This window comes from Thalassophryne amazonica, chromosome 10 (assembly GCF_902500255.1).
Source record: "Thalassophryne amazonica chromosome 10, fThaAma1.1, whole genome shotgun sequence".
NCBI lineage: Eukaryota > Metazoa > Chordata > Actinopteri > Batrachoidiformes > Batrachoididae > Thalassophryne > Thalassophryne amazonica.
This window is the reverse complement of record NC_047112.1, coordinates 54,880,571-54,908,535: the sequence shown is the minus strand read 5'-3', so window position 1 is coordinate 54,908,535 and position 27,965 is coordinate 54,880,571. Positions and strand designations below refer to the sequence as shown.

General features: G+C 41.3%; 1 protein-coding gene across 1 annotated transcript in view; it reads left to right on the top strand.

The window, feature by feature from the left end:
• The window catches only part of ptprsa (protein tyrosine phosphatase receptor type Sa), a 515,480-nt gene that overhangs the window by 193,935 nt on the left and 293,580 nt on the right, over window positions 1-27,965 (top strand). Inside the window, 2 exon segments of the mRNA XM_034180027.1 lie at window positions 5,211-5,356; window positions 16,906-17,047. Of these exon segments, the coding sequence (XP_034035918.1) occupies window positions 5,211-5,356; window positions 16,906-17,047 (288 nt within the window).

Sequence of the window (27,965 nt, the reverse complement as noted above, 5' to 3'; positions counted from 1 at the left end):
AGTGCAACGGTAAAGTTTCTGTCTGGTAATCAGAGCATGCAGGTTCAAATCCCATGAGTGGCATTTTTTATTATTATTTATTTAAGCAGAGTTATTTAACTGTGGGGCTCTGTATTACGTCCCCCTTTATGTATTATTTATATCAACCCAGTGATATTCACTAATTATACAGCTTGCTTTTATTTTATTTTTCTCCACATCAGCAGCGCAATGTGGTGCACCTCATCCCATGGAACACAGTGCGAGCAGTTGTACATATTCGCACTATGTGTGAAGGGGCCCTAACTACTGCCCAGGTTTGCAACTTGGAGACTCTGGCATTATTTCAAAGCAGATAACCCAACATGGGAGGCAGCAGTTCTAGCTCCAGCCTGGCTGGTGTAAGGTGCGGGTGTGACAGGTTGCCTCAGTCGCTGAGATAGTCCATCTGATTGATAACCTACAACTTGCCTCACAGTGGCCAGTACGGTGCCAATACACCATCATCTACCTGCTTTCATTCATCTTTGAACATCACATCAGGATCATGCATCCTGGCCTCAACAATGCCAAATTGAGCATGGCCATTGTCAGCTTTGAGGGAGGAGGCTCAACATAGATGTAGTAGCACTGCAGTAAGATTAGGAGAAGGTTGACGAAAGACCACACCTTTGTCATGTACCAAAGAGACTTCTTGTCTCAGTTTGACTCTGATAGTCAAAACCAGCAGACTTCCATGTTTAACCCTCAAAGTCTACTTTGTTTGACTAGTGTTAATGCACCCTACCATGCTTGGGCCAGGGTCTCGTATGATCGCTAACCGTGCTGGAGAACAGATCTCACGCTTGCCATCAGTGATGGCTCTGTTCCATTTATCATTTACTATTAATATTGTTATTACTACTTGGAGACTACATTCTTCATTTAATTCAAGAACCTTTGTGTTAAAAATGGGCTTGACTTCTCATCATATTGACACACACAATCGTGGTCAGCTTGAAAATCTACAAAATAATCTCTCATCCTCTCTCTCTCCATAAAAATCTTGTCATGCTTGACTGATAAATGTGGTGTTTCATAAAATGTCCTGCTCTGTGTGTCCAAGGCCATCAAGGTCGCAGGTCAACTTCAAATATGCCACAAAGTTGGCATTGCTTCAGTGATGTGCTCTATTACTGTCATGTAGGAATGTGTTCTTTTTCAAAACAAAAGTCATGTTATAATGACATAAACATGCTTGGGGTGCCCGAACATGAGTGCAGGCCAGCAGGTGAGTGGGAAGGTGGGACAGTTGTGCTTGGGCACAGTACAAGGCAACCAGGCCTAGTGTGAGTACTTATTTTGATCCTTGAGTCTATTTGAGGTTAAATTCAAACTGAAAGGAAAGTCTTTTCCATACATCTCTCTCACTTAATGGCCAGTGAGAAAGAGATGGAGAAATGTGAAATGGGCGAGAGGAAAACTCATCAAAGCTCTGGTCTTCAGCAGAACCACTGCCACAGGCCTGCTCTGTGTAAATCCCGTTTGTGTCCACGGAGAGGGCACATTGAAAGACGAGGTAAGCTGCTGTAAGCTGTTTTACAAGAGGACCGTTGTATATAAAGTAATCCAACTACAGGGAACATGTATATGTATATGTGTGTGTATATATTTCCTAATGCAACACCACATATACCAGGAGATTGAGGCATTTTAAAATGGTCCTGGTTTAGAATGCTCCATCATTATGAAACTGTTTCTGTTTTATTTGGGCCAGCAATAGCTCAGTTGGTGGAGCGAGCCGTCTCATGACTGAAGGGTCGGTGGTTCAAATCCGATTCCCAACCTGTCAAAAATCTGCATATTGCTGGTGTCCTTGGGCAAGACACCCAAGAATCTCAACCAATAGGAGCAGGGTCTTGGGTTCCTTTGTCTGTAAAAAAAAAAAAAAAAAAAATACCCAAAATAAACTGTAAAAAACATTCTGTCTCCAGGTTGTGTCTGCACTTTGGGCCGTATCTGTCAGTTCCTGGGTCAACCATAACATTTGAACTGTTGGCAGTGCAAGAAGCACGTATTTAACACGTGCATGTCATAAATATTTCAAGAATTAGCACCGTCAGTTAGCTTGTTCAAATTGTCGTCCATCACCTCATGAAATATTTGTCGGAGGGCCTGTAGGCGCAGAATGGCAGCCACACTTCTGTCAGTTTGCCCCAGGGCAGCTGCCCACCAATGTCCGAGTGAATGAATAATGCAACTTGTAAAGGGCGTTGGATGTGTTGAAAAGCGCTCTCTAAATTCAAGTCATTATTATTATTCCAGGAGTCACAGAATTACACTTGTTTGCATATGACATTTGTCTCTCAATACATATATAAATAAGCAGTAGTGAGAAAACTTTGAGTCATATATTGTCTGGTGTCTCTGTTAAGCTATTACACACAACTGAGGTTGTTTGTAGGATTGAGATTCTTTAGTAATTATAATGTTGAGTGTTTGCTGTCACTTTGCTGTGGCTGGTATTTCATGTCTGTCCTTGTGATCAAATATTAAACGACTGTTTTTCACTCATAGTTGTTAAAGTACTTCAAAATGAAAGACAAAATTATTTTTATATATATATTCTTAACAAATTAAAACAACAAATTCAGAAAAAATGACAGCACAGCTGCTATTAACAAACTGTTTTTTTTTTTGTTTTTTTGTTTGTTTTACTTTGTTTTTGATTGGATTAATTGGCTTTTCAGGCAGCACAAAACACTCATTCACAGCCAGTGAAATTTGCTAACATAAAAAAAAGTTTCCAGGTCCACCATCTCATCCAGGATTTAATCAAAAGACTATCTTTCTCGCCACCAAGGGATTGACATGACTTTCCACTTGTTTCTGATCTACTCAGACCAGATCATTTTTTGTCAGGTGTGTTCAACCAATCACAAACTGACTGAACATGTGGCTCATTATGTGCAGTTAGACCAGGCAGGAATGGAAAATATGCAGTACTTTGAGCCCTGAGGGAAATCGGGAAACACTACTCTGCATAATTGGCTGCAATTTAAAAAAAAAATAGAGTGGTACACAACTTGTACCATTCTATCTGTAGCAACACACCCACACCATCACAGTTCATCATAGCTATTTTTGGTCTGAACACCCACAAATCCCAACATTGTAAACCAGGGCCCAGTTTCATAAAGCAACCCAATCTTTCAGTCTACTAAACTTTCTTAGTGGACTACAGTTAGTCTCCCAACATTATCTATCTAATCACTGTTCCACGTTGATGGCTAAACTTGTAGATTAGCTGTCTTACCTTAGTCAACTGTTTTCACAGGCATAACGGCCTCGCGCATGCTGTTGCTGAGAGACAGCTCCATGCACGACAGTTTTGTTTACTTCTGACAAATGGACAAAAAAAACAGAGACGTGTGGAAGAAAATGGAAAACAACCTTCAAAATGGATAGAAGAATAACCAGAATGGCAAAGGCTCACCCATTGATCAGCTCCAGAATGATCAAAGACAGTCTGGAGTTACCTGTAAGTGCTGTGACAGTTAGAAGACGCCTGTGTGAAGCTAATTTATTTGCAAGAATCCCCCGCAAAGTCCCTCTGTTAAATAAAAGACGTGCAGAAGAGGTTACAATTTGCCAAAGAACACATCAACTGGCCTAAAGAGAAATGGAGGAATATTTTGTGGACTGATGAGAGTAAAATTGTTCTTTTTGGGTCCAAGGGCCGCAGACAGTTTGTGAGACGACCCCCAAACTCTGAATTCAAGCCACAGTTCACAGTGAAGACAGTGAAGCATGGTGGTGCAAGCATCACGATATGGGCATGTTTCTCCTACTATGGTGTTGGGCCTATATATCACATACCAGGTATCATGGATCAGTTTAGATATGTCAGAATACTTGAAGAGGTCATGTTGCCTTATGCTGAAGAGGACATGCCCTTGAAATGGGTGTTTCAACAAGACAATGACCCCAAGCACACTAGTAAACCAGCTAAATCTTGGTTCCAAACCAACAAAATTAATGCCTCACAGATGTGAAGAAATCATGAAAAACTGTGGTTATACAACTAAATACTAGTTTAGTGATTCACAGGATTGCTAAAAAAGCAGTTTGAACATAATAGTTTTGAGTTTGTAGCATCAACAGCAGATGCTACTATTATTGTGAACACCCCCTTTTCTACTTTATTTTACTAATAGCCCAATTTCATAGCCTTAAGAGTGTGCATATCATGAATGCTTGGTCTTGTTGGATTTGTGAGAATCTACTGAATCTACTGGTACCTTGTTTCCCATGTAACAATAAGAAATATACTCAAAACCTGGATTAATCTTTTTAGTCACATAGCACTACTATTATTCTGAACACTACTGTATAGATGTACAATGACAATAAAGGCTGTATTCTATTCTAAAGGGCGGTCCGGCTCTGCATATGTTCGCTATACTGCCTCCCACAAAGTTAACTTTCCTCTGACCAGTCTCACCAGAGTCTCATGCTTTCCTTTAAAATTTTAAAAGAGTTTGGACACAGAAGTAGCAGCAAAAGAAACTTAACCAATTTATGACATTAAAATTGAGCCATTGACCAGTTCATAGAACATTTCAATCGATTTAGGGTTCCAGGTATTGATGTAAGATAAGATGAGTTCAACTTTATTGATCCCACAGTGAGGAAAATCACTTGTAGCAGCAGCCAAAGTTGTACAGTAGTAAAGAAAAAACAATACATGTATTTGCATCATTTACTTTAAAATCAATTTCGGATTTGTATGGGTTAATTGTTCACCTTTAATAGCTAATAAACTGCTCCAAATGCTTGGATCAGTGTTCTATACAGCACTAATCTGTGAATTCAAAACTCTGTCACATCCCTTCATTAATGTCCACAAATCTGAAATCTGAAGCAATCTGAAGATTGGTAGATTATTTAATTTGTTTTGCGTGTATTTGTTTGAATGAGTCTTTGTGCTGTATACGCCTCTGAGTCAGTGTACAATGAGCAATGGTGCTGGTTGGCATTCTCTGGCGGCTGCTGTTTGTCGTTATATTTTTCTATTTCTCTGACTGCTAATTTATTTCCATGTGTCTGAGCGGCATTTTGAACTCTGTCCTCTCTGAAATGTAATTATGCTTATTTGATGCTGCCTTAAATGAACTGGGTGAGCTTCAGCTGTATAACACTCATCTTAAGGGTTGAATTTCCCTCTGTCTCTCTCTTCCTATGTCTTCTAGCACCACCACGGTTCACAAAAGTTCCAGTAGACCAGATTGGCGTCTCTGGGGGTGTGGTTTCCTTTGTCTGCCAAGCAACAGGTGTCCCCAAGCCAAGAGTTAGCTGGAGCAAGAAAGGGAAAAAAGTCAACTCCCAGCGCATAGAGGTAAGCCACTGATACATGTTGTTCACTGCTGTACTCTGCAACCGAGGGCGACAAATCTGTGGTTCTCAGAAACCTCCACATTACCTTGGTGCAAATGTCTATACATGTGTCTGGAAATTGTGGAAATGTGGACAAATGCATAACAATGCATTTATTTTAATGCTTGCATCACAGGTACAGGCTTCTGTACCTGTATTTCTGGCCAACTACCTTACTTAGGGCAGAGGTATGTAGTTTTTAGGGATGGTTTTTGGGAAAGACAAACAACCTTTCATGAGATGTGCTTTTCTATAGTCTCGCTTCCCCATTTCTGTCAAGCTATATTCTTATCCTTTGCATTGTATGTATATGCAATCGGTGTGTAACTTTGCAAAAACAATGTCGGACTCTGTAGTTTTCTCTGGGCCCCTCCCCAATCGGACCGGGAGTGACATGTTTAGCCGCATGTTCTCCTTGAATTGCTGGCTGTCTGAGTGGTGTCCAAAAAATGAGGTGGGCTTCATAGATAATTGGCAAAGCTTCTGGGGAAAACCTGGTCTTGTTAGGAGAGACGGCATCCATCCCACTTTGGATGGAGCAGCTCTCATTTCTAGAAATCTGGCCAATTTTCTTAAATCCTCCAAACCGTGACTATCCAGGGTTGGGACCAGGAAGCAGAGTTGTAGTCTTACACACCTCTCTGCAGCTTCTCTCCCCCTGCCATCCCCTCATTACCCCATCCCCGTAGAGACGGTGCCTGCTCCCAGACTACCAATAACCAGCAAAAATCTATTTAAGCATAAAAATTCAAAAAGAAAAAATAATATAGCACCTTCAACTGCACCATAGACTAAAACAGTTAAATGTGGTCTATTAAACATTAGGTCTCTCTCTTCTAAGTCCCTGTTGGTAAATGATATAATAATTGATCAACATATTGATTTATTCTGCCTAACAGAAACCTGGTTACAGCAGGATGAATATGTTAGTTTAAATGAGTCAACACCCCCGAGTCACACTAACTGTCAGAATGCTCGTAGCACGGGCCGGGGCGGAGGATTAGCAGCAATCTTCCATTCCAGCTTATTAATTAATCAAAAACCCAGACAGAGCTTTAATTCATTTGAAAGCTTGTCTCTTAGTCTTGTCCATCCAAATTGGAAGTCCCAAAAACCAGTTTTATTTGTTATTATCTATCGTCCACCTGGTCGTTACTGTGAGTTTCTCTGTGAATTTTCAGACCTTTTGTCTGACTTAGTGCTTAGCTCAGATAAGATAATTATAGTGGGCGATTTTAACATCCACACAGATGCTGAGAATGACAGCCTCAACACTGCATTTAATCTATTATTAGACTCTATTGGCTTTGCTCAAAAAGTAAATGAGTCCACCCACCACTTTAATCATATCTTAGATCTTGTTCTGACTTATGGTATGGAAATAGAAGACTTAACAGTATTCCCTGAAAACTCCCTTTTGTCTGATCATTTCTTAATAACATTTACATTTACTCTGATGGACTACCCAGCAGTAGGGAATAAGTTTCATTACACTAGAAGTCTTTCAGAAAGCGCTGTAACTAGGTTTAAGGATATGATTCCTTCTTTATGTTCTCTAATGCCATATAACAACACAGTGCAGAGTAGCTACCTAAACTCTGTAAGGGAGATAGAGTATCTCGTCAATAGTTTTACATCCTCATTGAAGACAACTTTGGATGCTGTAGCTCCTCTGAAAAAGAGAGCTTTAAATCAGAAGTGTCTGACTCCGTGGTATAACTCACAAACTCGTAGCTTAAAGCAGATAACCCGTAAGTTGGAGAGGAAATGGCGTCTCACTAATTTAGAAGATCTTCACTTAGCCTGGAAAAAGAGTCTGTTGCTCTATAAAAAAGCCCTCCGTAAAGCTAGGACATCTTTCTACTCATCACTAATTGAAGAAAATAAGAACAACCCCAGGTTTCTTTTCAGCACTGTAGCCAGGCTGACAAAGAGTCAGAGCTCTATTGAGCTGAGTATTCCATTAACTTTAACTAGTAATGACTTCATGACTTTCTTTGCTAACAAAATTTTAACTATTAGAGAAAAAATTACTCATAACCATCCCAAAGACGTATCGTTATCTTTGGCTGCTTTCAGTGATGCCGGTATTTGGTTAGACTCTTTCTCTCCGATTGTTCTGTCTGAGTTATTTTCATTAGTTACTTCATCCAAACCATCAACATGTTTATTAGACCCTATTCCTACCAGGCTGCTCAAGGAAGCCCTACCATTGTTTAATGCTTCGATCTTGGATATGATCAATCTATCTTTGTTAGTTGGCTATGTACCACAGGCTTTTAAGGTGGCAGTAATTAAACCATTACTTAAAAAGCCATCACTTGACCCAGCTATCTTAGCTAATTATAGGCCAATCTCCAACCTTCCTTTTCTCTCAAAAATTCTTGAAAGGGTAGTTGTAAAACAGCTAACTGATCATCTGCAGAGGAATGGTCTATTTGAAGAGTTTCAGTCAGGTTTTAGAATTCATCATAGTACAGAAACAGCATTAGTGAAGGTTACAAATGATCTTCTTATGGCCTCGGACAGTGGACTCATCTCTGTGCTTGTTCTGTTAGACCTCAGTGCTGCTTTTGATACTGTTGACCATAAAATTTTATTACAGAGATTAGAGCATGCCATAGGTATTAAAGGCACTGCGCTGCGGTGGTTTGAATCATATTTGTCTAATAGATTACAATGTGTTCATGTAAATGGGGAATCTTCTTCACAGACTAAAGTTAATTATGGAGTTCCACAAGGTTCTGTGCTAGGACCAATTTTATTCACTTTATATATGCTTCCCTTAGGCAGTATTATTAGACGGTATTGCTTAAATTTTCATTGTTACGCAGATGATACCCAGCTTTATCTATCCATGAAGCCAGAGGACACACACCAATTAGCTAAACTGCAGGATTGTCTTACAGACATAAAGACATGGATGACCTCTAATTTCCTGCTTTTAAACTCAGATAAAACTGAAGTTATTGTACTTGGCCCCACAAATCTTAGAAACATGGTGTCTAACCAGATCCTTACTCTGGATGGCATTACCCTGACCTCTAGTAATACTGTGAGAAATCTTGGAGTCATTTTTGATCAGGATATGTCATTCAAAGCGCATATTAAACAAATATGTAGGACTGCTTTTTTGCATTTACGCATTATCTCTAAAATCAGAAAGGTCTTGTCTCAGAGTGATGCTGAAAAACTAATTCATGCATTTATTTCCTCTAGGCTGGACTATTGTAATTCATTATTATCAGGTTGTCCTAAAAGTTCCCTAAAAAGCCTTCAGTTAATTCAAAATGCTGCAGCTAGAGTACTGACGGGGACTAGAAGGAGAGAGCATATCTCACCCATATTGGCCTCTCTTCATTGGCTTCCTGTTAATTCTAGAATAGAATTTAAAATTCTTCTTCTTACTTATAAGGTTTTGAATAATCAGGTCCCATCTTATCTTAGGGACCTCGTAGTACCATATCACCCCAATAGAGCGCTTCGCTCTCAGACTGCAGGCTTACTTGTAGTTCCTAGGGTTTGTAAGAGTAGAATGGGAGGCAGAGCCTTCAGCTTTCAGGCTCCTCTCCTGTGGAACCAGCTCCCAATTCAGATCAGGGAGACAGACACCCTCTCTACTTTTAAGATTAGGCTTAAAACTTTCCTTTTTGCTAAAGCTTATAGTTAGGGCTGGATCAGGTGACCTTGAACCATCCCTTAGTTATGCTGCTATAGACATAGACTGCTGGGGGCTTCCCATGATGCACTGTTTCTTTCTCTTTTTGCTCTGTATGCACCACTCTGCATTTAATCATTAGTGATCGATCTCTGCTCCCCTCCACAGCATGTCTTTTTCCTGGTTCTCTCCCTCAGCCCCAACCAGTCCCAGCAGAAGACTGCCCCTCCCTGAGCCTGGTTCTGCTGGAGGTTTCTTCCTGTTAAAAGGGAGTTTTTCCTTCCCACTGTAGGCAAGTGCTTGCTCACAGGGGGTCGTTTGACCGTTGGGGTTTTACATAATTATTGTATGGCCTTGCCTTACAATATAAAGCGCCTTGGGGCAACTGTTTGTTGTGATTTGGCGCTATATAAAAAAATTGATTGATTGATTGATTGATTCCAGAACTTAAATAAAAAGTGTTATGTACATTTCAGGCATTTGACAGTGATGTTCAGTGTTTGTATGGGCTTGGTGTGGGATGGGGTTGAGGAGCTCAGTAGCTCTGATGTCAGTAAGAAAATGTTTACTGACCTTGACTTGGCAAATTATGCCGTAAAATCAGTGGATGCTTTGACTGCAGTGCTTGAGAAGCTGAGTGAGGAATTACAGTGTCTTGTTTTGGATCGAAAGTAAGATCCATATTTTCAATGACTTCCTTGAGAAGGTTAAAAGTGTTGCTGAGATATTCATGTGTCTCATCAGTGATGTTGTGGTGTTTGGAGATGACAATAATGATGCAAGTTTTTAGGGTTCTGGTGCTTCCTGTCTTACTGTGTGGTTGTGAGACTTGGAGTCTAACTAGTGATCCATGGTGATGACTGAATGTCTTCAGTCCCAGATCCCTTGGGATTCTTGTGTACAGCTGACATTGTGTCAGACAAATCATTGCTTATGAACACTTAGGTGATGTGTATCACTTGCATTGTGAGGGAACAGCAACCATGTCCATGTGAAGTATCTTTCTTGGCATGATCCAGCACATGGGTGCCTCAGTGTTTTGGAGCCCACCAACTGGCAATGGTCAAGTGGAAGCTCTCATTTTCAAGTGGATGGGGCAGATAAGTGGTTACTTTCAGTGTAGTGTGACAGATCCAGCAATACACATCACAAACACATGGTTCCAGACTTAACCTGACCTATATATTTCAACCAAATGAAAGCAAACCAAAAAAGCAAGATATCTTTGGGAAGCATAATGCTCCATTTACACGACAAGTCACGAATGCCACGAAGTATACATTCTTGGCCGCTGATCACGAATGTGATTATTCGGGGCAGAGGTGTCAGGTGTCCTCACGAACTGCTGCAGCCTGTTACGAAACATTACAATTAATGGCACGTGTTGCTGGAGAATTATCAGGAACCATTACGCACGGTCAAGAATAGTGTTCCGCGTTGTTGCGCGCTATTGCGCGTAACAGCGCATCGTTAAGTTCTGTCACGTTGTGAACGAGGTGAATTGTCTCCACACACACACCCATCTTCATCCAACCAAATTCAGATCGTTCCAGTTTTTCAGAAGAACTTTGTGACTGCATGCATAGTTGGGCTCTGTGCCATGGAGTGGCGCAGAGAGGAGGAGGAAGAGACGGACAGACCCAGATGTGTTGCTTCATGCGGCTCTCGTCTCGCACATTTTCCCAAACATCAGGCACGTGCAGCAGGTAGAACACCTGCAGGAGCGCGTTGAAGAGCACTGAAATTAGACTTTTAACCGACTTGGTGTCAGCAATCAAACTGAATGCGATGCAGCAGGGTTTAATTGTGTGCACGCTTCTTCCTCTGCCAGACTGGAGGAGGTGCAGAGATGTCTGGCTGCACGTGAGTCTCCTCTCACTCCTCTGGTTCAGACTCGTTCTCCCGCTCATTGGTTACAACAGCAGGTTGAACACCTGCAGGAGCGTCCTGAGGAGCTTCAGCAGGAAGTGTGGAATGACATTTGGAGCTGAGTTTAATTGTGCGCACGTGACAGAAAACTGATTCGTCGTGGCGTGCAGTGAAATGTGATGCCGTGTTACAAGTCGTGTCAAAACTTGACAGTTTCCGTGTCACTTCGTAATAACGCGTGACAGTTTGGGCTCCAAGAACCATCACAGGAACCACTACGAACGTTGTCACGTTCTATTAAGGATCACTACTCATCAAGACGGATCAACATGCTCAGTTGCGACCTCAATGACGTGAGATGAAATGAAGGTGGTGTGTGACATTCGTGGAAGATTTTTTGACAGGCAAAAACATGCTCCATGCATATCAAGAATATCACGCACGTACCAACACGCACTATTAAGAAACCTATTGAGATGCGTTAAGTTACATTAAGAATGTCAGGAATGTGTCACGAATGACAGAAAAATGGCATTCGGAACGCGTCTTGGTTATGTGTAAACGCACCTTAAAGCAGCTGGATTGTTGGGATTCAGTTTGTGGTGGAACTGAGAGAGATGGAAAAAGCACAGGTTGTGGCAACCCAAGGACCAGGGTTAGGACCACTGATCTACAACTCCAATTCCAGTGAAATTGGGACGTTGTGTGAAATGTAAATAAAAACAGAATACAATGATTTGCAAATCCTCTTCAACCTATATTCAATTGAATACACCACAAAGACAAGATATTTAATGTTCAATCTGATAGACTTTCTTGTTTTTGTGCAAATATTTGCTCATTTTGAATTGGATGCCTGCAACACATTTCAAAAAAGCTGGGACAGGGGCAACAAAAGACTGGGGAAGTTGATGAATGCTCAAAGAACACCTGTTTAGAACATTCCACAGGTGAACAGGTTAATTAGAAACTGGTGCGTGTCTGATTGGGTATAAAAGGAGCATCCCCAAAAGGCTCACCTGTTCACAAGCAAAGATGGGGCGAGGATCACCACTTTGTGAACAACTGTGTGAAACAAAATAGTCCAACAGTTTAAGAACAATGTTTCCCAATGTTCAATTGCAAGGAATTTAGGGGTTCCATCATCTACAGTCCATAATATAATCAGAAGATTCAGAGAATCTGGAGAACTTTCTACATGTAAGCGGCAAGGCTGAAAACCAACATTGAATGCCCGTGACCTTCGATCCCTCAGGCAGCACTGTATTAAAAACCGACATCATTGTGTAAAGGATCTTACCGCGTGGACTCAGGAACACTTCAGAAAACCATTGTCAGTTAACACAGTTTGTCGCTACAACCACAAGTGCAAGTTAAAATTCTACCATGCAAAGTGAAAGCCATATACATATCAACAACATCCAGAAACGCTGCCGCCTTCTCTGGGCCCGAGCTCATTTGAAATGGACAGACGCAAAGTGGAAAAGTGTGCTGTAGTCTGATGAGTCGACATTTCAAAATTATTTTGGAAATCATGGACGTCGTGTCCTCCAGACAAAATAGGAAAAAGACCATCCAGATTGCTACCAGCGCAAAGTCCAAAAGCCAGCATTTGTGATGGTATGGGGATGTGTTACTGCCCATGGCATGGGCAACTTACGCATCTTTGATGGCACCATCAATGCTGAAAGATACATCCAGGTTTTGGAGCAACACATGCTGCCATCGAAGCAACGTCTTTTTCAGGGACGTCCCTGCTTATTTCAGCAAGACAATGCCAAGCCACATTCTGCACGTGTTACAACAGCATGGCTTCATAGTAAAAGAGTGCGGGTACTAGACTGGCCTGCCTGCAGTCCAGACCTGTCACCCATTGAAAATGTGTGCGCATTGTGAAGTGCAAAATACGACAACGGAGACCCCGGACTGTTGAACAACTAAAGTCGTACATCAAGCTAGAATGAGAAAGTATTCCACCTACAAAGCTTCAACAATTAGTGTCCTCAGTTCCCAAAGGCTTATTGAGTGTTGTTAGAAGGAAAGTTGATGTAACACAGTGGTAAACATACCACTGTCCCAGCTTTTTTGTAACATGTTGCAGGCATCCATTCCAAAATGAGCAAATATTTGCACAAAAACAATAAATTTTAGCAGTTTGAACATTAAATGTATTGTCTTTGTGGTGCATTCAATTGAATATAGGTTGAAGAGGATTTGCAAATCATTGTATTCTGTTTTTATTTACTTTTTACACAGCATCCCAACTTCATTAGAATTGGGTTTGCAGACAAACGGCATTCTCCATTCTGTCATCCTCCGAAGACAGATTTTAGACATGCCTTTGGACATCAACTGAGTTTCAGTAGTTTGAAGGGATGGTAAGAATTAGCCAAAGCAAAAAGCCAAAATAGCCAGGAAGGTCGCAGAGGCAAGGTACACAAGAACCAACAAAATAACAGATAAATTACAAAACCTGAAGTAGAATTGTCGAGATTCTCAAACAATGCTGGAATCCATGGTGAACAGCCCTCTCAACTATGGGTGTGTTGGCTGTTTATTTTCTTTATGGAAATTCAGCTCATGTGTCCTACATTAGCAATTTATTCATTCACAACATTGCATACAACCATCAAAGTTAAAGCACTTCTGCTGCAAATCATGGGAAACCAAGGCTTACCTCAACAGTCATGGTTTGGTTCAGTATTATTTCCGCCAAAATGAGTTTTTGTGGAAATGAGTTATCAGACACCTGCAGGATCACTTTTAATCTCCAGTCATTCAGCACCATGCTGAGTTTTTCCATTCGTCTATCTCTGTTGTTTTTGCACTTGAATGAGCCTGCAGTTGTCACATCTGTCTTTGTAGTGGTAGGGTTTTTCTACATACAGCTCTGCCTGGATGAATGTGTCTGTGTGTGTTATTCATGATGTTTGTTGTTCACTTCTCGGCAGGCATCCCAGATGGCATCTCTAAAAGTCTTGATTGATGCTTAGTGTCTCTTAATTAAAAAGTTGCTTTTGTTAACAACGATGGCAGTGCACTGAGAAAGACACACGCACACTGCGGTAGGATCCACAGAGGAGGGAGATAAAATGGCAAAAAAATGACAACATCAACGCTGAGAGTCAAAGCATCTCAGCAGAGGACAAAGTAAAAAGATGAGTTGTGTTGTACAGTCTCTTTTGCCACATGCTAAGTGAGAAACAAAGCCAAGGGCATGAAGGAACTCACCAGAACTCATGCTTCTCTTCCTACATTTCGTATGAAATGAAAAATTTCTAAAATGGTTTTGAAGTCTTACATTTTTTTTCTGCCCTCTAGACAGTTGTCATTATGCTGTGCTCTGCAGTGTTTTTATCCTAATTAGCAGCTTAGCCCTGAGATGTGTGGTAACACATCAGCAGGACTGCTGAAGACTTGTGCTTCCATCTGAAAGTTAGTCCTGCAAAGAGATCTCAGCAGTGGCTCTTTGTTGGTTTGGTCTAAGATTCTCTGTGGAAAGTCAGATATTGAAAGAGTTGCCTGCCCATAGTGATCTCTGTGCATCTCTCCCATCCATAATGAGAGAGAAAAAGAGATTTGTTTGGGCACCAACCACTTCCATTAAAATCAGTGGCTAAGAAATGTCACCATTTTGCCAGTGCAATACTTCTTTTTAAAAATGCATCAAGTTGTTGATTGCTGATAGCAACTCCTGGAGTTTCTGTTATCTATCTGATAGGTTTACTTTTTTATTTAATAATGTACCCACCACCACCACCATCACTTAAAGCCTCACATTTCCAATTGTAACAAACAGGTACCGAATGCAAATTCAACACTTGGAATCATTTCCAGACCTGTTCCCTGCTTAACTTGCCATGGACTAACAAGGGAACAGGCTACACCTTGCCATGAAACTGCTTGTCAGTCAGTTCACCCTTCTACATTCAGGGTTTTCACGTATCCCATAATCCCTTGCGCGCCAGAGAGTCGCTGCAGTCAAAACAACATAGAGAATCCACATGATGACAATTGTAAATGAATATTATACTACAAAAATGTAATTTATTATGCTTTTTTTAATAAGCGACTGCATGCATGATACCCTGAAAACTTGCTAAAACACTTATAACAAATAATCCTTGTCTGCTACGTTTAATCTGCGTGGAATTTAATAAACTCAAACCGAATTTCAGACATATTATATATATTAGTCTGGAACAAAGAGGATAGACAGTGTTGTAAAGAACAATAATCAAGACGTTAAAGAGCAAACTTCACTTTCCCTCAGAATGACATGATCAGGAAGCGAGCGTAGCGTAACGGAGAGACAGCCTGTGATTCTCGCATGTTTACATAAAACAAACGCAATAACAACGTCTAACGTTTAACCCAGAGAAAATATTCATGAGAGTTTTAGGCACAATATAAAAATAGTTTTATGTTGCGATGTTAATGGTGTTGTCTGTGTGCAGCGGTTCAAGTGCAGCGTGATTAGAGCGTCTCAATGCAGTTCTCAATGTAACTGAGATCTCACAGCTCAGCAAACTCTCCGAAGTTTTGCGGGATTTGAAACCTGAAAAGGGTGGATAAGAAAAATTTAACCAGAACGCATTGGTTTGTCAACATCCGGTTTACTTTTCCAGTCGGACAAATTTCCCGGCCCATTGTTTACAGTGCTGGACATCCATGTTGTATTTTTAGTTGTCTCCAAGAAAGGCGCACAAGTCTGTCTGAGTTTGCAAGAATGTGACCATGAAGGCTTTGAGAGGAAGCCGTGTCGGGTTAGTGATCTCAACCTGACAGCTGTGGTGAGGACACGGGACTTTGAAGCAGTTAGCATTGCTAGTTGTTAGCCATCTCCGTGCTTACTAGCTTATTTACTGTGCCTGGACAAATGAAAGAATCAAAATACACAAAGATGACAATGGCAATGGGATGTTTAATGACCGTCATGTGGAACTTTAAATTATCGAAGTATACCGAGCCCCGTAAAGCAGCAGCTGGTCTGCTCTGTGTCAGCCTGATCCCGTCAGATCTCAGAAGCTAAGCAGAGCAGCATCTGGTTAGTACTTGGATGGGAGACCTCTTTGGAACTCCAGCGGCTGTGTGTGTTTCTCCGGGTAAAACTGAAGTTGCATCAGGAAGGGCATCCGGCGTAAAACTTGTGCCAGTTAGCAATGCGAATTGGGCTGTATCCGCTGTGGCGACCCCGAACAAAACTGGGAGCAGCCGAATGAACAACAACAACACAGAGCCCCGTAAAGCAAAAAAGCAGCGTAGGGCAGCAGGTCAATATTTTCCGCGACTGCTGCGTGCCACTTAAAGAGAAGTCAAACCAGCAGGATGTTGTTGTGCTGCAGGGTATGTATTTATTATTTGTTACTTACTTTGTCCCGTTTGGTTTACACTTATACCGCTAGCTGTGTCAGGGTGCAACTGGAAGAATGGCTTACTGTAAATCTCTTCAAAATAAGGCAAATAAGACCCAGATGTGACTATACATGGTAGGAACAATTACCCAATTGCGTATGGCCTCTGAAAATGTAGGATCTATTGGTAAAAATGGCTGTAATTCCCAAATAGCTGTGCACCCCTCAAGTTCAAGCTGAAAGTCTACACTTCATACACATTTTGTTTCATGTCAGATTCATTGGGGTGGTGTACAGAAGGCAGCATGGTGACTTAGTGGTTAGTACATTTGATTACCACACACATTTCTGTATGGAGTTTGTGTGTTTTCCCCGTTCTTCCGTGGGATCTCTCCCACATCCAATGACATGCCAATTCGGTGAATTGGAAACTTTAAATTGATCGTAGGTGTGTTAACGTGTTTGCCTGTGTGCAGCCTGGCATCCTGTCCCTCACCCCCCAGAACCTTTAATTGGAGTAAGCAGGTATTGAAAATGGATGGATGGTGTGCAGAAGGAAACAAAGGCACTGTCCAAATAATTCTGGCTTTAGCTGTACATTAAACTTACTTTTTACTTTTCAACCCACAGACGATTGAGTTTGATGAGGGTGCTGGCGCTGTGCTCAGAATCCAGCCTCTCCGTGCACCACGTGATGAAAACATCTATGAATGTGTGGCAGAGAACACAGAGGGCGAGATCACCGTCAATGCCAAACTTTCCATCATCCGAGGTGAGTGCTGTGTTCTTTAATGGACAGAAGCTATGTTCAAAAAAGGCGCATTGTCTGTGTGCTGTGTAACACAATGCACATTCTTCTTCTTTTGTTTTTGATGGCAAATGCTGCTTTGATGCTGCTGCTGTCACCTAACAGGTGATGTTACTGCAGCATTTTGCAAATGCTTCAGTGCTATCCACACCAAGAGCACCCACCAGCATTTTCACATTTAGCTACTCTGGAAACAGTGTTCCAAATGTCCTGTATTGGGGTGTGAAAAAGCCATTTCATTACTTACCTTATTAATCTCTTGAGCAGACACAATGCTGACAGTAGAAAGGAAATACTCACTCAGGCATATTTTTGATTATAGTAGGAAGAAACCTCCAGCAGATCAGACTCAGCAGGTTCATCATCTGTTTTGTCCATATTACATGGGTTAAAGTTCTCCGTCACCACGACTGATTTCCATCATTTGGAAAATTTAACCACACATACGCGCGTGCACATCGTGTCATGTGTGTTTTGGGGCTGAAATATGATAGTCTCACTGTCAAAGCAACATCCCATTCTGCACTAATCAAAGTAGCAGCAATGTCAGCGTGGATGGCGCCGCACCGCAGAGAAACTGACTGTGTGAATTTTCACTCTTCTCCACTCTGTTTACTGCTTGCCATGAGCCACAGTTCTTCTCCTCCCTGTCTTCATGTTAACATTGGCAGACCTTCCCCAAGTAGTGCAGGGTGTGGCTTTGCTTTGAACTAATGAAACAGTGCTTCATTGGTTCATTGTTTTCTTTCGCTTTATCTTAATTTTTTTCAAACCCTAAAGAGCATATATCTGTGAGTAATATTTACCTTTTTTATGTTAAACCGACCTGTTATGGTCTTCTGAAACAGTTGATAGATGTATTTTCTAACTTAAAAACGGGACCAATGCTAACGCGTTAGCATGTCCATGGCGTTTTCAATGTAACGCGTTACATTGAAATGGCGTTTTCCATGTTAAAGTTAGCATTAAGCTGTTCGCATCTCATCACAGTTGTATGCATTTGTTTTCTGTCTAATAATTAATGGCTCAGCGTTTGTTGTCATAAAAGAGTCAAATGTATTACAAATTGTAATTTTTTTTATTTATCTGTTAATAATAATATCAACAACAATAATAGTAATAATAACTAATAATGCTACAATATAATTTTAGAGAAACAGACAAAAAGAACCTGATAAAACAAACAACAGAAAAGATAAAACCAACTAACAATGAACATAAATAAATAAATATAGACATAACTGTTTCCTGTGAACACTTAGTGACTCTTACACCTCCACTTCATGTTTTATTTAAGTTTAATGACAATTTGTTTCGGTCAAACCACATCTAAGCTGTGTTTTTACACAAGAAAAAAATAAAATGCAGTAAACTGCACATTTGTGTCTTTTTTCATGAAAATATCTTATTAAAGACACATATTACACTTTAGTCAGGCCTTTAAAATACTTTACTTGCTGTAATATGTTGTCAGTGGTTGAGATAGTTGCTTTAAGCATCTAAAGATGCTCATAATTGGGTGAAACCTGATGGAAATCTCTTTGTGGCGTGTCGGTGATGTATGTATGTGCAAAATAAAGCAAAACACTACTCCAGGTATGTTTTTGATGAGAATATAACATCAGAACGTTGTTACAAGGTCAAACGTTGATGTTGAGTGATAAAGGCCTTTTAGTAATAACTCACTTAAAGAAATAATGGCAAAACACACGTCTAAGTAAAAATAAAAAAATGATTAATCAAAAAAATAATCGACCAATTAATGGATGACTACAATAATCATTAGTTGCAGCCCTAGTTTGTTTTACAAGTGAGAGCATTTTACCGATTAAATGTGAATAAGCTAGTTTTGAGATTCTTAGTGTGCATGTGTTTTCAAAACGGGTGACAGTGTTACTTTGTGCACAGCAGAACAATGTTGTCAATTGCTTTAGGCCCTAATTTTGTATTTGACTGTACAGCCAGTGACACAGTACCCTTTTGGTGCATTTACCGGAATGGAACCGATCAAAATACTACAGAAGACAAAGAATTTTTACTTGACAGTTTGAAGTGAGTTTTCTTTGTTTCAGAGGGCTTCATACTCATTAAAATTCACCAGAACGTACAAAATTTGACCTGCTCCTTTAAAACATTTCTGGGGGAGATCCCCCAGAGCCCCCATAATCAATACTGTGCTTTTACTTCACAGTTTGACGGGAGTTTTCTTTGTTTCAGAGGGCTTCATACTCATTAAAATTCACCAGAATGTACAAAATTTGACTTGCTCTTTTAAAAAATTTCTGGGGGAGATCCCCCAGACCCCTCATAATCAATATTGTGCTTTTACTTCACAGTTTGGCGGGAGTTTTATTTGTTTCAGAAGGCGTCATACCCATTCAAATTCACCAGAATACACAAAATTTGACTTGCTCTTTTAAAAATGTTCTGAGGAAGCACCCCCCAGACCCCCCCAGAGTCAAGACTACACCCCGCCCCACCACCCTTTTATGTACCTTATGTTCAGGTTTTGCATTCTTTTTATGCTTTATCTCTCTCTCCTTTGAGGCTATTTAGAATAGATCTGTATAATGTGTTTATTGTATTTATTGAGGAAAAAAGTGTGTGTGCCCCCACTGCGCCACATTTTAGGCAATTGCTGGCATTGATTTTTGCCAGGAAAAAATTTCAGTCGGATGAAAATTTATTGCTTTAACACATGCCACATTAACAAAAACAAAATGACAAAGTAAAACACAAGTACAACGAGGAATTTGACAGATTATTGTTGATGCAATGCTAAAATGGAAAGAGAGTTATCCATTATTGGAACTTTACAAAGTGCTATGTACAGAACCTGAGGGGAGAGATGGTATGACAAACATCAGCTCCTTTTTATTTAAAGAAACAGAAACAGGGCATTTCCTAGGGACCTGAAAATATTTTTGTCATAGTCTACATTACCTCAGTATTTATGGAATATTTGAGTCATATGGTAAAAGGACTGCATTTATACGAGGTCTATTAGAAAAGTATCCGACTTTATTATTTTTTTCAAAAACCATATGGATTTGAATCACGTGTGATTGTGTCAGACAAGCTTGAACCCTCGTGCGAATGCGTGAGTTTTTCCACGCCTGTCGGTTACGTCATTCGCCTGTGAGCAGGCTTTGAGTGAGGAGTGGTCCACCCCCCTTGTCAGATTTTCATTGTCAGGAAATGGAATGATTTGGGCTTTTTTTCCATCAGAATTTTTTCAGAAACTGTTAGAGACTGGCGGCTGGAAACCATTAGAAAAACTTATCTGGCTTTCGGTGAAAATGTTACGGGCTTGGTAGAAAATAAGGAGTGTTACTGTCACTTTAAGGACGGCCCCCAGCGGCTATGGGGCACGCCGTGCTCCGAAGCAACGCCGTGATGAAGCCTCACGGGACATGTTCTGGCATGTCCAGGCGCATCCACAATTTCTCGGATAATCACTCAATGGAAAAACCACCGACAGCTGTCTGAACGCCATCTCAAAGCCGTCCTGTGAGACCAAAACAGAGGTGGTTTTGTCTCGCTCCAGTAGCGAATCCATCGTGATGCGCGAAGCCTCCGCTCGGCTTTCCATGACAAAATCTCTTGTTAAAAGTGAAATCTGCCGGAAAATGGTTGATGTCCAGCTCTTGTGATAACCAGAGAAATGGCACATGATGGTCACGGATCCAGACAGCCATCCGTTTAGAAATGAAATGGTCGTTCAGCCTGTCGATGGCGGCTTCGAGCGTGGCGCGCCCCACAGCCGCTGGGGGCCATCCTTAAAGCAACAGTAATACTCCTTATTCTCTATCAAGCCCGTAACATTTTCACCGAAAGCCAGATAAATTTTTCTAATGGTTTCCAGCTGCCAGTCTCTAACAGTTTCTGAAAAAATTCTGATGGAAAAAAAGCTCAAATCATTCCACCATTTCCTGATGATGAAAATCCGCCGAGGGGCTGGACTACTCCTCACTCAAAGCCTGCTCACAGGCGAATGACGCAACCGACATGCGTGGAAAAACTCACGCATGCGCACGAGGGTTCAAGCTTGTCTGACGCAATCACATGTGATTCAAATCCATATGGTTTTTGAAAAACAAAATAAGGTCGGATACTTTTCTAATAGACCTCGTATAGTGCATTTCCATCTGAATCAGAAGCTCAAAACATTTTACATTGATGTGTCACATTCCCACACCAATGTCAGGGTTCTGGCATACAACGTGCTCAACTGCACACTGGGAACAACTCTGGAATTATATACCTTGCCCAAGGGCCCATAGTGATTTCTGATGGGGATTTGAACACAGGATCCTTTGGTCTCAGGCCCATCGTTTACCCACGAGACCATCACCTCCCATACATAATTTTGAATGAATAACACTCCCCTTTTAAATAGTTGTAATCTAGCCAGATTACTTCTCAAATATCTGTCCAGTCTCACATTATAGCTATTAATCAACAAACAGCACACAGAGAATGTGAATGCAGCTCATCAGGGCTGTATCTCTTTCATGGAGCTCATCAGCTGTCCATTCATTGATGATATGAATGAGTGAAACTAAAAATGCAAATGTCATGCACAAACAAGTTAATAAAAAGTGCAACTATAACTTCCAAAGTACACTAACAAAAAAAAAAATTCTAAATGTTATTGAATGGTTATTACATGCTAAGGTTTGTTGATGAACAGATGGCATCGTTAGCTTTTCTACATACAGCTTGTCCTCTCTCCTTCAGCCTCACACATTCAGACACTCTCTCTTGTTACACATACAGATTCAGGTTGAGGGGAAGAGATCACCTGTGATATACTATGTTGTTTTGATTTGTTTGATTTCAACAAAAATGTTAAAAGAACATATAGTATAGTCAAGATCTCGACAACATTGGAACAACAGCAGGGCCTGACAATAAGCTGGAATATATTGCAATGCTAAAATACCCTCGGGCGTATGAGCATTGCGTTCATTATAATTTGCAGTTGTTTAATTAATTATTAAGATCCTATTGTCTTATGAACAATTTGTACATGTTCAATAAAGCCCCTCTGTCAATCAAAACCAATACTTATGTTTTAACGGCATCTGCAGGAGGCCTTGCGTGTGCATGTACCTGAGTTTTGACAAGAGTGGAAGTTGTGCAAATCAAGGAGTATTTGTAGATCACCTTCTGTGCATGTGCTGGTATTAATGAGACAATTTTAACTCCATAAGAAGCTAGCTTTGAGTTAGCGTAGGTTAGCGGCCATGCTAACACCACAAAATGTCTTGTAAATGACTCCAGAGTTGTTGTTTGGTTACAAGAACAGTGTTTTCAGTTATAGAAGTGTTTATTTGTTGCTAGCTTTTACATAACATATGACAGAGGATACATTTACACACAAATGAAACAGAGTTTTGCAGCTAGCTAGCCTGTGATGTCACCATGCTAACATCCGCAAAATGTCTTGTAAATAAGTTCAGAAGTGTTATTAGGTTCCAAAAATTGTGTCTTCAGTTATAGAAGTGTTTATTTCTCATAAGCTTTTACATAATATATGAGAGACTGTATATAAACACAGAAAACAAAGCGGTTTTAGAGAGACCAGCCACTAATGTCACCGTGCAGCCCTACTCTGATTGGCTGTCACCCCTGCCACTCAAAAAACAAAATGAAACAGAATGTGACTTTTTAACCTCTTAAAATATGTCAAGCTTAGCCATCTTTGACCTGGTCCAAGGTCTGTGTCCCAAGAATGTTCCCTGTGAATTTCAAGAGTCTGGCAGTAATAGGACTGGACTTATGCTGAGCACAACCAGACAGACGGACGGACGCAAAGCCTTTGCAATACCCAATGGTCATATTTGATGGCCTTGGGTGAAAATGGGAACAAATATGGAACATTTCATCCTGTGTGTGTAGATCTGTGTGGAGAACTGCACAAGTGCATGGTCCAAAGCTAGCAGGAGCAGAAGGTAAATGAAAAGTTATTGAAAGCAGGTCGACAAGGTTTCCCCCAAGGCCCCGAAGAAGACTGATGCTTTCCTGCCCAGGCAAGACCCAGCTCTGAAGGAGGGATAGAAGTGTGATGAGGAGGAGATGGTGCAGGATGACTGTCGGCGGAGGAGGAGGAGGAGGAGGCACCATGTCTGTATTTACCACCAAGCCCCTCTGCATTAACCCAGCTAGAAAAAGATGAAGGGAGAAAGATGGAGAACATGAGTGAAGAGAGGTTTAATTTTGGTAACAGGCGAAATTGAAAGGGTGGAGAGAGTGAAAAATAGAAGGACTAGAAAGTGAAGCAAAGCAGGAGGGATGAATGTTGAGGAAAGAACTGGAGCAAATGAGAAAAAGATAAAATGGGGAGAGGGTAAAAGCATTGGCCAGAGACAAAGGGGCTGTTGGGGATGATTGGCACTGTTGAACTGGTGAGGAGGACAACAGGCAAGCATGGCTCCTTGGAACAGGGGTAAAGCTTTATGGGATATAGGACAAGGCACAAGGGATACATCCGCAGTAAACAGCGAGGATGCAGAGTGGGATCTGGGAAGGCAGAAAATGGGTCGACACGATGGCTCACTTGGCCACAAAGCCGTGGCAACGCGTTTTTGAGAATATCCAGCTGCACGCACGCCGAGCCAAATCTGGTTAAATTTTTAAAACACAAACAAGGGTGGAAAAACTCATCCGGCTGTGCAAATGCGAAGAGCCTTTGCAGAAACATAATGCATGCAAGACGTAAATATTTGCAAATTGAGCGTCGTGAAACTCGAGCACAACAATAATGGCCGAGAGTTTCAATTTGAGTAAGAAAAACAAAGTGGCAGCAGGACTGTGCATATCCATTCTAAATTTATGCAAACACAACCTTCGCCACACGCACACGTGTGTGTGTGGTGTGCGCTCTCACTGTGCCTGAGTGCGAAGTCATCTACCATGACAGCAAGTGGGCTGTGTTTGGGGCTTGACAGGAAATTGCAACTGCACCACACACACACACTCACACACGCACACACACACAATGCCTGCCTAGAAAGATATACATACATAAAGGAGAGACACACACTCCCCACAGACAAACACAGTCCGTGTATATGATGCAAACAATATTGTGCAAATGCTTTAGGCATCCTCACATGTTGGTACAAATTCCATATATATATGTGTGTGTGTGTGTGTGTGTGTGTGTGTGTGTGTGTGTGTGTGTGTGTGTGTGTGTGTGTGTGTGTGTGTGTGTGTGTGTGTGTGTGTGTGTGTGTGTGTGTGTACAAAAGCCCATTGGTGATGTGTGGGTCAAGGTTGTTTCAACAATCGCACCTACCGACCCATCATGGGAACCAATCCACACCACCTGAAACAATGGATTTCAGTCTAACCATCCTTTATTTGTGCTCAGGGTCACTACATGCTGATTTGGGGCACGTTTTACACTGGTTGACCTTCCTTATGCACCTCCACAGTGCAGCAGATAACTGAAACAATTCTTTAAATGGTGTTATTGGCACAAAGTTGGCACAAATATTCCTTAGACATTACTCTTGAAAAAACCAATTGGCCACTTGAATTTTCAATAGGTGGCCAGGTAGGGGTCAATTGAAGAATTACACAAGGTTCAAAATTAAAAGATGCTCCATTCATATTGAAAACCATATTATTGTACCATATTATTTGTCTATCATAAATATTCAAAAAATACATAGTTTGGACTATCTATGACTGAAGTCTGTGGCGTTATGGGTTAAAAATAGCAAGACCGGTGATAAAGGTCAATTTCAGTTTGTACAGGGGTCAAAAGTTAAACTTGCTCCAATTGTGGTTAAAAAAAAAAAAAAAGTGGTGGCAATTATAGGTTGAGCTAATACAATTAATAAATGGGAGAGTTTTGACTGTGTTGAATGCTTGGTCTCCAAAGTAAAGGTCAAACAATGTTAACATCCACTGGATTCTGTGGAATGTGACATACGAGGTCTGTCCATAAAGTATAGGTCCTTTTTATTTTTTTCAAAAACTATATGGATTTCATTCATATGTTTTTACGTCAGACATGCTTGAACCCTCGTGCGCATGCGTGAGTTTTTCCACGCCTGTCGGTGACGTCATTCGTCTGTGAGCACTCATTGTGGGAGGAGTCGTCCAGCCCCTCGTCGGAATTCCTTTGTCTGAGAAGTTGCTGAGAGACTGGCGCTTTGTTTGATCAAAATTTTTTCTTAACCTGTGAGACACATCGAAGTGGACATGGTTCGAAAAATTAAGCTGGTTTTCGGTAAAAATTTTAACAGCTGATGAGAGATTTTGAGGTGATACTGTCGCTTTAAGGACTTCCCACGGTGCGAGACGTCGCGCAACGCTCTCAGGCGCCGTCGTCAGCCTGTTTCAAGCTTAAAACCTCCACATTTCAGGCCCTATTGATCCAGGACGTCGTGAGAGAACAGAGAAGTTTCAGAAGAAGTCGGTTTCAGCATTTTATCCGGATATTCCACTGTTAAAGGAGATTTTTTTAATGAAAGACGTGCGGACGCGGTGCGGCGGCACAGGAAAAACACCTCCGTGTTGATAACCATTTGTAAAATCCAGGCGGCTTTTGATGGCTTTCAGTGGAGTGAGTATATGAGAAATTGTTTAACAGCTGGACATGTTCCATCTTGTCCTTAAGGCTTCCAACGGAGGTGTTTTTCCTGTGGCGGAGCGTCGCGGCGGCTGTGAGCCGACGATGCAATCCGCCCGCATGTCTTTCATTAAAAAAATCTCCTTTAACAGTGGAATATCCGGATAAAATGCTGAAACCGACTTCTTCTGAAAACTAACCGAAATTGACCTTTGTCACCATTCTTGCTGTTTTTACCCCATAATATTCAGTCACAGATTGTTCAAACTATAACTTTTGAGAATCTATGTAATCAGGCAAATAATGTGGTATAGTTTTCAATCTGATTGGAGCATTTTTTTTATTTTGGTCCCTGTGTAGTTTTTTAATTGACTCCTCTACCTGGCTGCCTATTGAAAATTCAAGTGGCCAATCAGTTTTTTCAAAAGAGTAATGTCAAAGGAGTACTTGTACCAAATTTTGGGCTTGTTTCAGCATTTGCAGGATTCCTCTGTAAATATTCTATTATCTGCTGCAGTACCAGTTGTACATGGAGAATGGGCAGCCAGCGGCGTTGACCTGGGGTTCTTCTGTTTAGGATGTAAGTGTGCTAACCTTGTGTGCTTGTGCCACCATGCCATCCTGCTGTTGACACCAGCCAAAGCCTGTTTATGTTTTTATCATGAATATTCATAATTCTTCACAAATCCTGTCATAGCAACCCCTCAGTGGTGAGGAAAATCATTAGAGTTGCCTGTGCGTGCGTTTGTTTAATGTGGGAATGGCGTTGCACCCCGACAAACACACTGTCCTTGACAGATCCTTAGTTTGGTCCAATGGCTGGGAAATCCCAGACGATTGTCTGAGGCCCTGCTGCAGCCTTCATTCACCTTCACAGACATTGGGTTAGAAGCCATCACCTCCTCCACCTGATTGGTCGTGGAGGACCTCTTGATGCACCAGAGCCCCATTTGCTGTCTCATGTTCAGGGTTCTGGTTACGATAGAGGCCACAGGGCACACAAGGTACCCATCATATTGCACTCCAACAGGCAGTCAGTCCCCTGCTTGATCCATTACCCAGGTGTCATGATGTGGACAAGGGGTTGGATTTTGACACCTTCAAAAATCCACAGATGTTTAGTCATATGAAGAGACTTGGCTTAAACTCCATCCCTGCAGTCTGTTGGACTTGTACTGTAAAAATGACACATCCCACCCTGTGTTCTGTAGTGTGTGTCGTGTGCATGGGTGCACACGTTGGCAGCGATGGCAGGGTGCATTTTGGATCGACAGTAACGCATCTTTAGCAGTATCTTCAATCCCTTGGCTGAATACCTAAAGTGGGAGCCATCTGGCATTGCTGAGACTCGCACACAGTCCTCTGGGAGTCCTTGGAGTGGGATCGGCGTGCGAATTAAACTCCTGACAGGACTGACAGAACTTAGAGTGTGCCGTGGAATTTTGTCATCAGTTTTTTTGTTCTCCCATCTTCCATTTTTTTTTTCATTTGTGCCTTTTTCCAGGTAAGTGTTTTATAGCATCAAAAGTAAGGAAAGGTTGCCACCAGGATGCTGTCAGCTCACGCTGCTACGAGTGGATGGTGGGGTGTGATCCTGCTATCTGCACTTGTCTTTTAGACTAATACAGTCTTTCACACTGTGATTACTGTTGCAAACAGATTCTCCCTTGAGGATGCAGAGTACACAACACCTGTGATTGATTGATGACAGTCTGATATTTAGTTTTTGTAATTCATAAAAAGAAGAGAGAGTTGGAAACATGATGGTGATTTCACTGTACAGATCACACCTACTGCTGGTTGAATTATTTCTGTGCACAGTCCAGCAGCTATTTCACTGTGAAATATACTGCAGGTGGAATAAATACCCACATATTGTAGGAACAAGCTGTGATGGCCATGGTAACCATCAGACCAAGGCCTAAGAAAGGAAAGAAACAAACCTCATTTCATGCTACATGTAATTTCAAAACTACACCTGTATGAGAAAGCGCAAGAAGGAAGAAGTGTCTGCTTTAGCAACATTCATATAAAATCCTCATGCAATTCTCCTTGAGAATGTTGTATTTGAGCTATAATAAGCGGCTCCCTTGTTTGCACTCAGGGACACCACAGCAAATCCAAGGTGGATCTGTATGTTGAATTGGCAAAGGTTTTACGAGGGATGCCCTTCCTGACGCAACTCCACATTACATGGAGAAATGTGGCAGGGGTGGGATTTGAACCCGGAACCTTCTGAACTGAAACCAGGCGCATTAACCACTTGGCTGTTAAACTATCAAAACGTGTGCTTCT